Raw genomic sequence first — 17,336 nt, forward strand, 5'->3', positions numbered from 1 at the left:
TTAGCAGTGCGGAGAGCCTCCGTGACACAGAGAAGAGCAGTCTCAGTTGAATGACCAGTCTTGAAACCTGACTGGTTTGGATCAAGAAGGTAATTCTGAGAGAGATAGCAAGAGAGCTGGCTGAAGACGGCACGCTCAAGAGTTTTGGAGAGAAAAGAAAGAAGGGATACTGGTCTGTAGTTGTTGACATCGGAGGGATCGAGTGTAGGTTTTTTGAGGGGGGGTGCAACTCTCGCTCTCTTGAAGACAGAAGGGACATGGCCAGCGGTCAAGGAGGAGTTGATGAGCGAGGTGAGGTAAGGGAGAAGGTCTCCGGAAATGGTCTGGAGAAGAGAGGAGGGGATAGGGTCAAGCGGGCAGGTTGTTGGGCGGCCGGCCGTCACAAGTCGCAAGATTTCATCTGGAGAGAGAGGGGAGAAAGAAGTCAAAGCATAGGGTAGGGCAGTGTGAGCAGGACCAGCGGTGTCATTTGACTTTGCAAACGAGGATCGGATGTCGTCAACCTTCTTTTCAAAATGGTTGACGAAGTCATCCACAGAGACGGAGGAGGGGGGAGAGGGGGAGGAGGATTCAGCAGGGAGGAGAAGGTGGCAAAGAGCTTCCTAGGGTTAGAGGCAGATGCTTGGAATTTAGAGTGGTAGAAAGTGGCTTTAGCAGCAGAAACAGAGGAAGAAAATGTAGAAAGGAGGGAGTGAAAAGATGCCAGGTCCGCAGGGAGTCTAGTTTTCCTCCATTTCCGCTCGGCTGCCCGGAGCCCTGTTCTGTGAGCTCGCAATGAGTCGTCAAGCCACGGAGCAGGAGGGGAGGACCGAGCCGGCCGGGAGGATAGGGGACATAGAGAGTCAAAGGATGCAGAAAGGGAGGAGAGGAGGGTTGAGGAGGCAGAATCAGGAGATTGGAGGGAGAAGGATTGAGCAGAGGGAAGAGATGATAGGATGGAAGAGGAGAGAGTAGCGGGAGAGAGAGAGCGAAGGTTGCGACGGCGCATTACAATCTGAGTAGGGGCAGAGTGAGTAGTGTTGGAGGAGAGCGAGAGAGAAAAGGATACAAAGTAGTGGTCGGAGACTTGGAGGGGAGTTGCAGTGAGATTAGTAGAAGAACAACATCTAGTAAAGATGAGGTCAAGCGTATTGCCTGCCTTGTGAGTAGGGGGGGACGGTGAGAGGGTGAGGTCAAAAGAGGAGAGGAATGGAAAGAAGGAGGCAGAGAGAAATGAGTCAAAGGTAGACGTAGGGAGGTTAAAGTCACCCAGAACTGTGAGGGGTGAGCCATCCTCAGGAAAGAAACTTGTCAAGCTCATTGATGAACTCTCCAAGGGAACCTGGAGGGTGATAAATGACAAGGATGTTAAGCTTGAATGGGCTAGTGATTGTGACAGCATGGAATTCAAATGAGGAGATAGACAGATGGGTCAGGGGAGAAAGAGAGAATGTCCACTTGGGAGAGATGAGGATTCCTGTGCCACCACCCCGCTGACCAGATGCTCTCGGGGTATGCGAGAACACATGGTCAGACGAGGAGAGAGCAGTAGGAGTAGCAGTGTTTTCTGTGGTAATCCATGTTTCCGTCAGCGCCAAGAAGTCGAGGGACTGGAGGGTAGCATAGGCTGAGATGAACTCTGCCTTGTTGGCCGCAGAACGGCAGTTCCAGAGGCTGCCGGAGACCTGGAACTCCACGTGGGTCGTGCGTGCAGGGACCACCAGGTTAGAGTGCAGCAGCCACGCGGTGTGAGGCGTTTGTATAGCCTGTGCGGAGATGAGAGAACAGGGATAGACAGACACATAGTTGACAGGCTACAGAAAATGGCTACAATAATGCAAAGAAGATCGGAATGAAATGAACTAAACATCTGGGAAAGCAAGAGAGCGGGGCCTCCCTCACTTACGTTTCACTGAAACACCCAAATATAACTCTCTGAACTTCCACCTCAGAAACTATAATTGTTGTAAACTACAGCGGTTCAATGTTTTCTAGGAATAGACTAACTTAGTTTATTCAGCTAGCTAACTTGGTACAGTATTCTTCCGTGAAAACCGTCCAGGGCACCGAATCCTATGACACCACAGCCAATTAGCATGCCAGCCTCCAACAGCACGGTTTAGCACCAATACTCGGCCACAACAAACCACCAGTGTGTCAACACGCCAAGCAGATCATTCGTGTCCGTGTCTAACGTTGTGTAAAGTTCTGGGTTAGTCCCGACATCTTGAGCGAGTCCGTCGTCAACTTATTCAGCCAGTTAGTTAGCTAGAATAGTTAGCATACTAGCTAGCCATTGTTCTCTGCCAACGAAAAACAAACCCTCCTCCCACGGCACGAACACACAGAGAGAGCCAAGCTAACGTTAACTAGTCACCCATGTCCCGAATTCCCTTGAACGACTCTGGTTACCAGTAAGTAAAAACAAAACACAAATGTAGGTTATAACTTACCCCTAGCAGCTACTGTTAGCCAGCCAAGTGCAAAGCTAGCCACTGAATCGACTCAGCCAGTTCGCGTCTGTTCGCTAGGTCATTCCAGCTATTGTTTAGTTAGCTATCCAGGTAGCAACAAGCTAGCTACATTTCGAGCACAGTAGCTACTAACTACCTAACGGCAACGCTTCAGACAATGAGGTTAGAAAAACAGCTGAATGGTAGGCAGCTAGCTGGCATAATTACAGGTACTCTCAAGCGTGAAACAACTATCCACAGTTGCTAATAGTTACCAGTAGCTACCCGCTAGCTAGTCCAGGTAGTGGGTTAGCTAGCCTTGTGCTTCACCGGGCTCAGGTGAATACAATACTTACCTACAATAATGACATACAATAACCTACGATAACTACAATAACCTACGATAACTACTTACAATACCTAACTACAATCTAACTACATAGTTTAAGCTTTACTCAACACCATATAAGCCATATAAGCTAAGCTTACCTCCCGCCAGAGAGAGACACAACCTCACCCGACGACTCACTGCACATTACTGTACAGTAATGTTATGTATCTCTCTCCCCTACAGCCGAGGTCCAGAGTGAGATAGAGAGGATATTTGAGCTGGCCAAAACCCTCCAGCTGGTAGTTCTGGATGCAGACACCATCAACCACCCGGCCCAGCTAGCCAAGACTTCCCTAGCCCCTATCATCGTCTACGTCAAAGTGTCCTCGCCAAAGGTACATAGCTAGACACGCTCACTTCATACATGTCCTGCAGATGTAGTGTGAGTGGACTTATATGAAGATATCTTTTCATATTTTGAATTTCTCTTCTTTATAAAGCCTTTATAAAGCCTTCTTTATAAAGCTACCCTCTCTCTTTCTCTCTCTCTCTCCCCTTTGTCTCTCTCTCCCCCTTTGTCTCTCTCTCTCTCTCTCTCTCTCTCCTTCCTCTCTCTCTCTCTCTCTCTCTCTCTCTCTCTCTCTCTCTCTCTCTCTCTCTCTCCCCTTCTTCTCTCTCTCTCCCTCCTTTGTCTCTCTCTCTCTCCCATTTGTCTCTCTCTCTCCCCTTATTCTCTCTCTCTCTCCCCCCTTTGTCTCTCTCTCTCTCTCTCCCCTTTGTCTCTCTCTCTCTCCCCTTTCTCTCTCTCTCAACCCTTTGTCTCTCTCTCTCTCTCTCCCATTTGTCTCTCGCTCTCCCCTTTGTCTCTCTCTCTCTCTCTCCCCTTTGTCTCTCTCTCTCCCCTTTGTCTCTCCCATTTCTCTCTCTCTCCCCTTTCTCTCTCTCTCTCTCCCCTTTGTCTCTCTCCCATTTCTCTCTCTTTCTCCCCTTTGTCTCTCTCTCTCTCTCCCCTTTCTCTCTCTCTCCCCTTTGTCTCTCTCTCCCCTTTGTCTCTTTCTCTCTCTCCCCTTGTCCCTCTCTCTCTCCCCTTTGTCTCTCTCTCTCCCCTTCTTCTCTCTCCCTCTCTCTCTCCCTACCCTTTGTCTCTCTCTCTCCCCTTTGTCTCTCTCTCTCCCCTTCTCTCTCTCTCCCCTTCCTCTCTCTCTCTCTCTCCCCTTTGTCTCTCTCTCTCTCCCCTTTGTCTCTCTCTCTCTCCCCCCTTTGTCTCTATCTCTCTCCCTGTTGTCTCTCTCGCTCTCCTTCTTCTCTCTCTCCCCTTTGTCTCTCTCTCTCTCCACTTTGTCTCTCTCTCTCGCCCCCCTTTGTCTCTCTCTCTCCCCCCTCTTCTCTCTCTCTCTCTCTCTCTCTCTCTCTCTCTCTCTCTCTCTCTCGCTCTCTCTCTCCTTTGTCTCTCATCTCCCCTTTGTCTCTCTCTCTCCCCTTTGTCTCTCTCCCCTTTGTCTCTCTCTCTCCCCTTTGTCTCTCTCTCTCTCTCCCCTTCGTCTCTCTCTCCCCTTTGTCTCTCTCTCTCGCCCCTTCTTCTCTCTCTCTCTCTCTCTCTCTCTCTCTCTCTCTCTCTCTTTCTCTCTCTCTCTCTCTCTCTCTCTCTCTCTCTCTCTCTCTCTCTCTCTCTCTCTCTCTCTCTCTCTCTCTCTCTCTCTCTCTCTCTCTCTCTCTCTCTCTCTCTCTCTCTCTCTCTCTCTCTCTCTCTCTCTCTCTCTCCTTTGTCTCTCCATCTCCCCTTTGTCTCTCTCTCTCCCCTTTGTCTCTCTCTCCCCTTTGTCTCTTTCTCTCTCCCCTTTGTCTCTCTCTCTCTCCCCTTTGTCTCTCTCTCTCTCCCCTTTGTCTCTCTCTCTCTCGCCCCTTCTTCTCTCTCTCTCTCTCTCTCTCTCTCTCTCTCTCTCTCTCTCTCTCTCTCTCTCTCTCTCTCTCTCCCCTTTGTCTCTCTCTCTCTCCCCTTTGTCTCTCTCTCGCTCCCCTTTGTCTCTCTCTCTCTCCCCTTTGTCTCTCTCTCTCTCACTCCCCTTTGTCTCTCTCTCTCTCCCATTTGTCTCTCTCTCTCCCCTTTGTCTCTCTCTCTCTCCCCTTTGTCTCTCTCTCTCTCTCCCCTTTGCCTCTCTCTCTCTCCCCTTTGTCTCTCTCTCTCTCCCCTTTGTCTCTCTCTCTCTCCCCTTTGTCTCTCTCTTTCTCTCCCCTTTGTCTCTCTCTCTCTCTCCCCTTTGCCTCTCTCTCTCTCTCCCCTTTTTCTCTCTCTCCTCCCCTCTGTCTCTCTCAGGTGCTCCAGAGGCTGATCAAGTCCCGGGGGAAGTCTCAGAGCAAACACCTGAACGTGCAGATGATGGCTGGGGATAAGCTGTCTCAATGCCCCCCTGTACGTGGACACCCCACTATACAGTACTATTCACAGCTACCATTACAATCCAACCAACTGTCTGAATTTGTTCTCCTTCCCACTGTTCCCTCATAGGAGATGTTTGATGTCATTTTGGATGAGAACCAATTGGAGGATGCGTGTGAGCACTTGGCTGAATACCTAGAGGTCTACTGGCGCGCCACTCATCTTCCTGACACCACCCCCATCAACCCGCTTTTAGAGCAGAACCTCATGACCCCGCCCTCAGCCAACTCTAGCCTACAGGTGAGATGCTTCTATGTGGATGGAGGAGGGAAGGTGGAGGGGAACAGAGAAAATTGGAGACGGGAGAATGGAAAGAGGACAGATAATGGGATAGTGAGGTTTTTTTAGGGCAGTGTTTCTTAATCCTGGTCCTGTGGAGTCAAAGATGATGAGTTGATCATTTGAATCAGCTGTGTAGTGCTAGGGCAAAAACAAAAATGTGCACCCCTTTGGGTCCCCAGGACCAGGATGAAGAAACACTGCTTTAGGGGGATGGGGGTTGTTTATGTGGTTGTTGTGTGTTGCATCTGTCCTTACAGTACTATGCCAGATTCCCTCTTTCCCCTTTCTCATGTCTGTCGTCTGTCCGTTTGTCCATCTTCTCACTCATCCCTGCTTAACGTTTTTGCAGTTTTCTGAAACACAGGAATTAATTGAATGATCGCTTGCCATACAGGGTGAGTAGGAGGGTTTATGTATGTACATTACTTCTCCACCCCGATAACCCCCCTCCCCCCTACACCAACCACACTTGGTGGAATAAGATCAACCAATGTGTCTTATTTCCCTCTCACACAATAAACTCCACACACACACAAGTCACCTACAGTATGTAGATCTCTTATCCACCTGCCACCTCCCAGTCCCTGCATATTTGATTGACACTGTGCTACAAGCTTCAAAGATTATATGATGAAATCCAAAAAGCAGCAGCAGGTTCAGGGCTTGACATAGAAAAAGTCATGTAACAGGCTATATTAAACAAAGTGTAATAATAAGAATGTAAGGAAGTCTGCGAAATGGCATATACAGGTAACTGCTAAGATAAAAGGAAACACTAACATAAAGTGTCTTAATAGGGCGTTGGGCCTCCACGAGCCAGAACAGCTTCAATGCACCTTGGCATAGAGTCTAGAAGTGTCTGGAACTCTATTGGAGGGATGCGACACCCTTCCTCCACGAGAAATTCCATTATTTTATGTTGTGTGGTGGAAAATGCTGTCTCAGGCGCCACTCCAGAATCTCCAATAAGTGTTCAATTGGGTTGAGATCTGGTGACTGAGACACACACACACACACACACACGCTCCCTTTAAACCCCCATGCTCCTTTGAGACCCCTCTTTCAAAGTCACTGAGATCTCTTCTAGCCATGGAAGCCAAAATAATGGGCAACTGGGCATTTTTATACATGACCCTAAGCATGATGGGATGTTTAATTGCTTAATTAACTCAGGAACCACACCTGTGTGGAAGAACCTGCTTTCAATATATTTTGTATCCCTCATTTACTCAAGTGTTTCCATTATTTGGGTAGTTACCTGTACGTTATAATGCACAGTGGATGTATTATATATCTGCCATAAACATATGGAGCAGTGCCATGATCATACTCATGCTTTGTGAATGGCACACCCTCTCACGCTGGCACAGAATGCTACCTCGCATAAAATTATTGAAATGATGGTCAAATTGAAGCACGACGAAACAATGCATAGACAATGCAATGGTTGAGATTGCTCCAGTGGAAAGGATATTGTTTACGAGGTGATCTCAATGTGATTGGTTCAGAACATAAAAAAATCTAAATGCAAAACATACCAATAATTTAAGAGACTGTATAAAGTTAACAATGTTATTAACACTGTAATACCATGTTATCCATTTAACTGTTCCACTGTCATTTGTGGTATTTCCTTTGTGTAGAGTAGTGTTATTGTTGGAGCTTGGAGCTCAAAAATGTCACTGTACCCTGTACCAGCATCCTGACTGGTTGCATCACTGCCTGGTATGGCAACTGCTCAGCCTCCGACCGCAAGGCACTACAGAGGGTAGTGCGTACGGCCCAGTACATCACTGGGGCCAAGCTTCCTGCCATCCAGGACCTCTATACCAGGCGGTGTCAGAGGAAGGCCCTAAAAATTGTCAAAGACTCCAGCCACCCTAGTCATAGACTGTTCTCTCTGCTACCGCACGGCAAGCGGTACCGGAGCGCCATGTCTAGGTCCAAAAGGCTTCTTAACAGCTTCTACCCCCAAGCCATAAGACTCCTGAACAGCTAATCAAATGGCTACCCGGACTATTTGCATTCCTCCCCCTCCCCCCCTTTTACGCTGCTGCCACTCTCTGTTTATTATCTATGCATAGTCACCTTAACCCTACCTACATGTAAATATTACATCAATTACCTCGACTAACCTGTGCCCCCGTACATTGACTCTGTACCGGTACTCATGTATATAGCCTCGCTACTGTTGTTTTACTGCTGCTCTTTAATTATTATTATTATTATTATTTATTTTTTACTTATCTATTTTTTACTTAACACTTATTTTTCTTAAAACTGCATTGTGATTTGATTTGAATTACATCTGCAACCCTGTACATGTAATAATAATAATAATATGCCATTTAGCAGACGCTTTTATCCAAAGCGACTTACAGTCATGTGCGCATACATTTTTACCTATGGGTGGTCCTGGGGATCGAACCCACTATGGGTGGTCCCGGGGATCGAACCCACTACCCTGGCATTACAAGCGCCATGCTCTACCAATTGAGCTACAGAGGACCACATGTGACTATTAAACTCTCTAATCTAATCAGTTAGTCTTACAGTGCATTCGGAAAGTATTCAGATCCCTTGACTTTCTCCACATTTTGTTACCTTACAGCCTTATTCTAAAATGGATTAAATCATTGTTTTCCTCATCAATACCCCATAATGACAAAGTGAAAAAAGGGTTTTAGAAAAAACCCGAAATACCTTATTTACATAAGTATTCAGACCCTTTGCTATGAGACTCGAAATTGAGCTCAGGTGCATCCTGTTTCCATTGATCATCCTTGAGATGTTTCTACAATTTGATTGAAGTCCACCTGTGGTAAATTCAATTGATTGGACATGATTTGGAAAGGCACACACCTATAAGGTCCCACAGTTGACAGTGCATGTCAGAGCAAAGACAAAGCCATGAGGTCAAAGGAATTGTGATGGATCTCTTATTTAATCTATTTTCCCCTCTCTCTCTCCCCCCCTCTCCAACACCAGACCCAGAATAAGAACCAGCCCCCAGCACAGCCCAGCGGTGTGGGGGTGGAGGGTGAGGAGGAGGTGGGGGAGGAGGCCCACTCCCCCCTGGAGCAGGACAGCCTGATGCCGTCTGAAGAGGGCAGCGACTCCCTGTCCCGTGGCCTCCTGGGGGGCCCACGCCTCCGGGGGGACGAGGAGGACGAGGAGCTGGTGGAGGAATTAGAAGAGGAACTAGATGAGGAGGAGGAGGATGCGTTCGAGTCCCCCTGCCACGCCCAAACTTACAGGGACAGGTACCCCCCTCACCGCGGGCACCGCGGGGGCGTCCACAGCGCCAACGGGCTTGAGTCACAGGACAGGCTGCTCCAGCGCGATGCCCAGCAGGGGCACAACCAGCGCAACAACTGCCAACGCAGCCGCCCTTGGCCCCGAGACAACTACTGACATCTCTAACGTACCCCTGACCCCAAGACAACTACTGACATCGCTAACGTACCCCTGACCCGAGACAACTACTGACATCTCTAACGTACCCCTGACCCCAAGACAACTACTGACATCTCTAACGTACCCCTGACCCCAAGACAACTACTGACATCGCTAACGTACCCCTGACCCGAGACAACTACTGACATCTCTAACGTACCCCTGACCAGAGACAACTACTGACATCTCTAACGTACCCCTGACCCCAAGACAACTACTGACATCTCTAACGTACCCCTGACCCCAAGACAACTACTGACATCTCTAACGTACCCGAGACAACTACTGACATCTCTAACGTACCCCTGACCCCAAGACAACTACTGACATCTCTAACGTACCCCTGACCCAAAGACAACTACTGACATCGCTAACGTACCCCTGACCCCAAGACAACTACTGACATCTCTAACGTACCCCTGACCCCAAGACAACTACTGACATCTCTAACGTACCCCTGACCCAAAGACAACTACTGACATCGCTAACGTACCCCTGACCCCAAGACAACTACTGACATCTCTAACGTACCCCTGACCCAAAGACAACTACTGACATCTCTAACGTACCCCTGACCCCAAGACAACTACTGACATCGCTAACGTACCCCTGACCCAAAGACAACTACTGACATCTCTAACGTACCCCTGACCCCAAGACAACTACTGACATCGCTAACGTACCCCTGACCCCAAGACAACTACTGACATCTCTAACGTACCCCTGACCAGAGACAACTACTGACATCGCTAACGTACCCCTGACCCGAGACAACTACTGACATCTCTAACGTACCCCTGGCCCAAAGACAACTACTGACATCGCTAACGTACCCCTGACCCGAGACAACTACTGACATCGCTAACGTACCCCTGACCCCAAGACAACTACTGACATCTCTAACGTACCCCTGACCCCAAGACAACTACTGACATCTCTAACGTACCCCTGACCCCAAGACAACTACTGACATCTCTAACGTACCCCTGACCCGAGACAACTACTGACATCGCTAACGTACCCCTGACCCGAGACAACTACTGACATCGCTAACATACCCCTGACCAGAGACAACTACTGACATCTCTAATGTACCCGAGACAACTACTGACATCTCTAATGTACCCCTGACCCGAGACAACTACTGACATCTCTAACGTACCCGAGACAACTACTGACATCTCTAATGTACCCCTGACCCGAGACAACTACTGACATCTCTAATGTACCCCTGACCCCAAGACAACTACTGACATCTCTAACGTACCCCTGACCCAAAGACAACTACTGACATCTCTAACGTACCTCTGACCCCAAGACAACTACTGACATCTCTAATGTACCCCTGACCCCAAGACAACTACTGACATCTCTAACGTACCCCTGACCCAAAGACAACTACTGACATCGCTAACGTACCCCTGACCCGAGACAACTACTGACATCGCTAACGTACCCCTGACCCGAGACAACTACTGACATCTCTAACGTACCCGAGACAACTACTGACATCTCTAATGTACCCCTGACCCGAGACAACTACTGACATCTCTAATGTACCCCTGACCCCAAGACAACTACTGACATCTCTAACGTACCCCTGACCCAAAGACAACTACTGACATCTCTAACGTACCCCTGACCCCAAGACAACTACTGACATCTCTAACGTACCCCTGACCCCAAGACAACTACTGACATCGCTAACGTACCCCTGACCCCAAGACAACTACTGACATCTCTAACGTACCCCTGACCAGAGACAACTACTGACATCTCTAATGTACCCGAGACAACTACTGACATCTCTAATGTACCCCTGACCCGAGACAACTACTGACATCTCTAACGTACCCGAGACAACTACTGACATCTCTAACGTACCCCTGACCAGAGACAACTACTGACATCTCTAACGTACCCCTGACCCCAAGACAACTACTGACATCTCTAACGTACCCCTGACCCAAAGACAACTACTGACATCGCTAACGTACCCCTGACCCGAGACAACTACTGACATCGCTAACATACCCCTGACCAGAGACAACTACTGACATCTCTAACGTACCCCTGACCCCAAGACAACTAGCTATACCCAGACTACAACTTTGGCCACAAGACACCCACTAATACACAGTAAGTGTGCTCCTTGTCCCCCAACACTCACCCCAACTATGGAAACAATGTAGTATCAATTGTCCCCATAACAATTACTGACTGCTGTGCACATTACCACCTTCTACAATCACACACTTCCAGGCTTCCAGTTCTACTCATTCAGATTAGCTGGGGTCATGTTAATCAGATAAAAGGCTATACGTCAACAGGGCTACTCACCGCCACAATAGCAGGCTATAACTACTGGCTATAGGTCAAGTTAAATTTTAGGCTTCTTCGCATAAGGTTTCCCTAATGTAGGATGACACATTTACTGGCCTTAAATCCCTAAGACGTTTATGTATCTTTATTATTGCATGTATGATTATTTTAGGACTATTTGCACATTATGGTCAGAACAGGAACCATAGGCTCTTTCTGGATAAACAAAAGTAGGAATGTCTACATTTTACTAATCTGCTATGGGAAATAGTAATGCATCCGAATATATTGTACATATTGAATGGGTACCTGGTTATAATCAACCTGGTCTCAGAGAATTTAGTATTATTCTGTATGCAAATCCGGGACTCTCCATTTAGTATGATATGTTACATTTCATATGGTATGTATTAAATTGTGAATGTCCATCGTCCATTTTGTATGATATGCTAGAATTACAATTAATATGATATGTTACAAATGTGCAAAATGTGCAATATGTTATGAATTTTCAAAATGTATAATATGTTATGAATTCCAATTTGTTGTGGCTAATGTTAGTTAGGTGGTTAATGCTAACGTTAGCTACGCAAGGGGTTAGGGTTAAGGTTAGGAGATGGGTTAGGGGAAGGGTTAGCTAAAAGAGTTAAGGTTAGGGTTATTGTTCGGGGTAGGGTTAGCTAAGTAGTTGCAACGTAGCTAAAAAGTAGTAGTTGCTAATTAGCTAAAATGCTGAAATTATCAGCGATGAGATTCAAACGTGCAACCTTTGGGATGCTAGACATTCGCATTATACGCCCACCCATCCACTCCGACCAATCACCCTCCTTTCGTTTTTGCCTTAAGTAACCTTCTGTCTTATGTAACCATACCAAACATAACATATCATACTAATTTGAGTGTCCCGGATTTACATTATGTTATGTCTAGTCTATGAAACCAGGCTGTTATAAGTATTAATGATATTTTCAGTTTAATTTTTTTTATTTTGTCAGAGAAATATTGCCATGTTTTCAGTTCAGATTGTTTTTACTGACAAGATGCTGAATGTTTTGGGAGAGGCAGAGATGTGCAGGCCTCTATATGGTTATATGTATGTTAGTGGCGTAAAGCTGCAGTATATTCACATATCTTGTTTCTGTCATTACACATATCACACAGAATGAGTTATGAAGGGAATGTGACAAATCAATATTACTCTTAACACACACACACAGGCAAGCACGCGCACACCAGTGGAGGCTGCTGAGGGGAGGACGGCTCATAATAATGGCTGGAACGGAGCAAATGGAATGGCATCAAACATATGGAAACCATGTGTTTGATGTATTTGATACCATTCCACTCATTCCGCTCCAGCCATTACCACGAGCACATCCTCCCCAATTAAGGTGCCACCAACCTCCTATGGCACACACAGGCACATGCAAGCAGACACACACACACAAATTCAGGTATCAAAAAAATGTAATATCACATGCCTTTGTGACTCTGGCAGCCCCCAAGTGGTGGGCTGATCTCACTCCTTCCACTGATTGTGCTCCAGTTGTGTGTAGCACATTTTTGTATTGTAGCATCCACACAACGTCACTTTCACACTCACTTATCATATGAGTCTCCAAACACCAGACGAGACACAGCACCTCATAACAAGTATAACCTATTCAGGCTGTTGGAAGTGTTTGTCAGACACGTTCAGCACATAGCATCTCCTCTGAACACATTTGTTTTAACCGTCTCTATACTGTATGTGTACTGCAGTTTTACTGTCAACATCACGAGGCAGATCCTCAAGTCTACCTGTACAGGCAGGTTTTTGATCTAACCAATCACTTATTCGTGCTCAACTGATCACGTCATTCATTGGCTAATCATGTGTGGAACTTGTGGTGTGGTCTCCTGTATTTCTCTTCAATCAATCAATCAATCAAATTTATTTATTAAGCCCTTTTTACATCAGCAGATGTCACAAAGTGCTATATAGAAACCCAGCCTAAAACCCCAAACAGCAAGCAATGCAGATGTAGAAGCACAGTGGCTAGGAAAAACTCTCTAGAAAGGCAGGAACCTAGTAAGAAACCTAGAGAGGAACCAGGCTCTGAGGGGTGGCTGTGCCAGGTGGAGATTATAACAGTACATGGCCATTAAGGCCAGATTCTTCTTCAAGATGACTAGAAGGATCAAATAATAATCACAGTGGCTGTAGAGGGTGCAACAGGTCAGTACCTCAAGAGCAAATGTCAGTTGGCTTTTCATAGCCGAGCATTCATAGGTCGAGACAGGAGGTGCGGTAGAGAGAGAGAGAATTAGAGGGAGCATACTTAAATTCACACAGGACACCAGATAAGACAGGAGAATTACACCAGATATAACACACTGACCCTAGCCCCCCCGGCACATAGACTATTGCAGCATAGATACTGGAGGCTGAGACAGGGGTGGGTCGGGGGACACACTGTGGCACCCTCCGACGATACCCCCGGACAGGGCCAACCAGGATATAACCCCACCCACTTTGCAAAAGCACAGCCCCCATACCACTAGAGGGATATCAACAGACCACCAACTTACTACCCTGAGACATGGCTTAGTATAGCCCACAAAGATCTCCTCCACCGCACGAGCCCGAGGGGGCGAAAAACCAGACAGGAAGATCACGTTTGTGACTCAAACCATTCAAGTGACGCACCCCTCCTAGGGATAGCATTGAAGTGCACTAGTAAGCTAGTGACTCAGCCCCCGCAATAGGGTCAGAGGCAGAGAATCCCAGTGGAGAGAGGGGAGCCAGCCAGGCAGACCGCAAGGGCGGTTCGTCGCGCGAGTGCCTTGCCGTTCACCTTCGCACCCCTGGGCCAGACTACAGAGATGAGTCTTCAGTAAAGACTTAAAGGTCAAGACAGAGTCTGCATCTCTCACATGGATAGGCAAACCATTCCATAAAAATGGAGCTCTATATTTCAGAAAACCCTGCCTCCAGCTGTTTGCTTAAAAATTCTAGGGACATTATGGAGGCCTGCGTCTTGTGACCGTAGCATACATGTAGGTACAGTGCCTTGCAAAAGTATTCATCCCCCTTGGCGGTTTTCCTATTTTGTTACATTACAACCTGTAATTTAAATGGATTTTTATTTGAATTTCATGTAATGGACATACACAAAATAGTCCAAATTGGTGAAGTTTCATAAAATTCTAAAAAATAAATAACGGAAAGGTGGTGCGTGCATATGTATTCACCCCCTTTGCTATGAAGCCCCTAAATGAGATCTGGTGCAACCAATTACCTTCAGAAGTCACATAATTAGTTAAATAAAGTCCACCTGTGTGCAATCTAAGTGTCACATGATCTGTCACATGATCTCAGAATATATACACCTGTTCTGAAAGGCCCCAGAGTCTGCAACACCACTAAGCAAGGGGTACCACCAAGCAAGCGGCACCATGAAGACCAAGAAGCTCTCCAAACAGGTCAGGGACAAAGTTGTGGAGAAGTACAGATCAGGGTTGGGTTATAAAAAAATATTCGAAACTTTGAACATCCCACGGAGCACCATTAAATCCATTATTTAAAAATGGAAAGAATATGGCACCACAACAAATCTGCCAAGAGAGGGCCACCCACCAAAACTAACGGACCAGGCAAGGAGGGCATTAATCAGAGAGGCAACAAGGAGACCAAAGATAACCCCGAAGGAGCTGCAAAGCTCCACAGCGGAGATTGGAGTATCTCTCCATAGGACCACTTTAAGCCGTACACTCCACAGAGCTGGGCTTTACGGAAGAGTGGCCAGAAAAAAGCCATTGCTTAAAGAAAAAAATAAGCAAACACGTTTAGTGTTCGCCAAAAAGCATGTGGGAGACTCCCCAAACATATGGAAGAAGGTACTCTGGTCAGATGAGACTAAAATTGATATTTTTGGCCATCAAGGAAAACGCTATGTCTGGTGCAAACCCAACATCTCTCATCACCCCGAGAACACCATCCCCACAGTGAAGCATGGTGGTGGCAACATCATGCTGTGGGGATGTTTTTCATCGGCAGGGACTGGGAAACTGGTCAGAATTGAAGGAAAGATGGATGGCGCTAAATACTGGGAGATTCTTGAGGGAAACCTGTTTCAGTCTTCCAGAGATTTGAGCCTGGGACAGAGGTTCACCTTCCAGCAGGACAATGACCCTAAGCATACTGCTAAAGCAACACTTGAGTGGTTTAAGGGGAAACATTTAAATGTCTTGGAATGGCCTAGTCAAAGCCCAGACCTCAATCCATTTGAGAATATGTGGTATGACTTAAAGATTGCTGTACACCAGCGGAACCCATCCAACTTGAAGTAGCTGGAGCAGTTTTGCCTTGACCAATGGGGAAAATCCCAGTGGCTCGATGTGCCAAGCTTATAGAGACATACCCCAAGAGACTTGCAGCTGTAATTGCTGCAAAAGGTGGCTCTACAAAGTATTGACTTTGGGGGGGGTGAATAGTTATGCACGCTCAAGTTTTCTGTTTTTTTGTCTTATTTCTTGTTTGTTTCACAATAAAAAATATTTTGCATCTTCAAAGTGGTAGGCATGTTGTGTAAATCAAATCATACAAACCCCCCAAAAAACAAATTTAATTCCAGGTTGTAAGGCAACAAAATAGGAAAAATGCCAAGGGGGGTGAATACTTTCACAAGCCACTGTATGTACAGCAGAACCAAATCGGAGATAGGTAGGAGCAAGCCCATGTAATGCTTTGTAGGTTAGCAGTAAAACCTTGAAATCAGCCCTAGCCTTAACAGGAAGCCAGTGTAGAGAGGCTAGCACTGGAGTAATTTGATTCAATTTTGGGGTTCTAGTCAAGATTCTAGCAGCTGTGTTTAGCACTAACTGAAGTGTATTTAGTGCTTTATCCAGGTAGCCGGAGAGTATAGCATTGCAGTAGTCTAATCTAGAAGTGACAAAAGCATGGATTAGCTTTTCTGCATCATTTTTGGACAAAAAGTTTAGGATTTGTTCAATGTTACAAAGATGGAAAAAAGCTGTCCTTTAAATATTCTTGATATGTTCGTCAAAAGAGAGACCATGGTCCAGAGTAACGCTGAGGTCCTTCAGTTTTATTTGAGACAACTGTACAACCATCAAGATTAATTGTCAGATCCAACAGCAGATCTCTTTGTTTCTTGGGACCTAGACCTGTTTTGTCCGAGATTAAAAGTAAAAAATGTGCCGCCATCCACTTCCTTATGTCTGAAACACAGGCTTCCAGGTTAGGCAATTTTGGGGCTTTACCATGTTTCATCGAAATGTACAGCTGTGTGTCGTCCGCATAGCATTGCATTTCAAAAGGACTCACAGCTATAGCAACTGTGACATGATGTCATATACCTGCATGGTTAGTCTATGAACCGATCAGTTGGGCATTTTGTGGAACAAAGATCTGCATGGTTAGTCTATGAACCGATCAGTTGGGCATATTGTGGAACAAAGATCTGCATGGTTAGTTTATGAACCGATCAATTGGGCATATTGTGGAACAAAGATCTGCATGAACAGGGGTCCCTGCAGACCAAGTCTGGGGACTAACTGGTCTACTACTTCCATGTCTAACAGGCAACTTTATAGTGTTCTGTATTTTTTGAAAAATCACAGCATGATTGAAAAAATAAGAAAATAATTCTATGCAAGTGTTGCATGAAACCTGATTGTTTATTTTTGCAGTTCTTCTACACTTTATTATTAATGCATCGATTCTGATTCTCCTTGTTATTTCTTAGTAATATTCTTGTCGACGATTCTCTTTGTAAAAGGCAGTCACTCCTCCGAGTTACAAATTAACCACAATTATTAACCATTTAAAAAGCAGAATGCATCTCAAATATGGAGTAACCTGACTATAACGTTGAATAATGTAACATTTTTTATTACAACAGTAATGAATAAGTAGTGTGGGTACAGGTGCCGACACTTGTATTCACTAGAAACGGAAAAGGGAAAACAGTTGAGTATTTTCTTCCCCCATAATTATATCTCTTAGATACAAACAAAAAGGCAAACAGAAAGTTCGTATTTTTAATTGCACAAAATGTTTTACTTTAGAATT

General features: G+C 46.1%; 1 protein-coding gene across 2 annotated transcripts in view; it reads left to right on the forward strand.

Annotated features, from left to right (window-relative positions):
- The window catches only part of cacnb3a (calcium channel, voltage-dependent, beta 3a), a 32,335-nt gene extending 20,633 nt beyond the window's left edge, over nt 1–11,702 (forward strand). The window contains exons 11-14 of one of the 2 annotated variants that reach the window (XM_041845878.2): nt 3,007–3,158; nt 5,078–5,173; nt 5,270–5,440; nt 8,471–11,702. In XM_041845878.2, coding sequence (XP_041701812.1) covers nt 3,007–3,158; nt 5,078–5,173; nt 5,270–5,440; nt 8,471–8,896 — 845 coding nt within the window. In that variant the 3' untranslated portion in view covers nt 8,897–11,702. Of the gene's footprint in view, nt 1–3,006; nt 3,159–5,077; nt 5,174–5,269; nt 5,441–5,831; nt 5,878–8,470 lie in introns of those variants that run through there. The other variant, XM_045207198.1, reaches the window with a different exon arrangement.
- The last annotated feature ends 5,634 nt before the right edge of the window (nt 11,703–17,336 follow it).

The sequence above is a fragment of the Coregonus clupeaformis genome, chromosome 24, assembly GCF_020615455.1.
Source record: "Coregonus clupeaformis isolate EN_2021a chromosome 24, ASM2061545v1, whole genome shotgun sequence".
Lineage (NCBI taxonomy): Eukaryota > Metazoa > Chordata > Actinopteri > Salmoniformes > Salmonidae > Coregonus > Coregonus clupeaformis.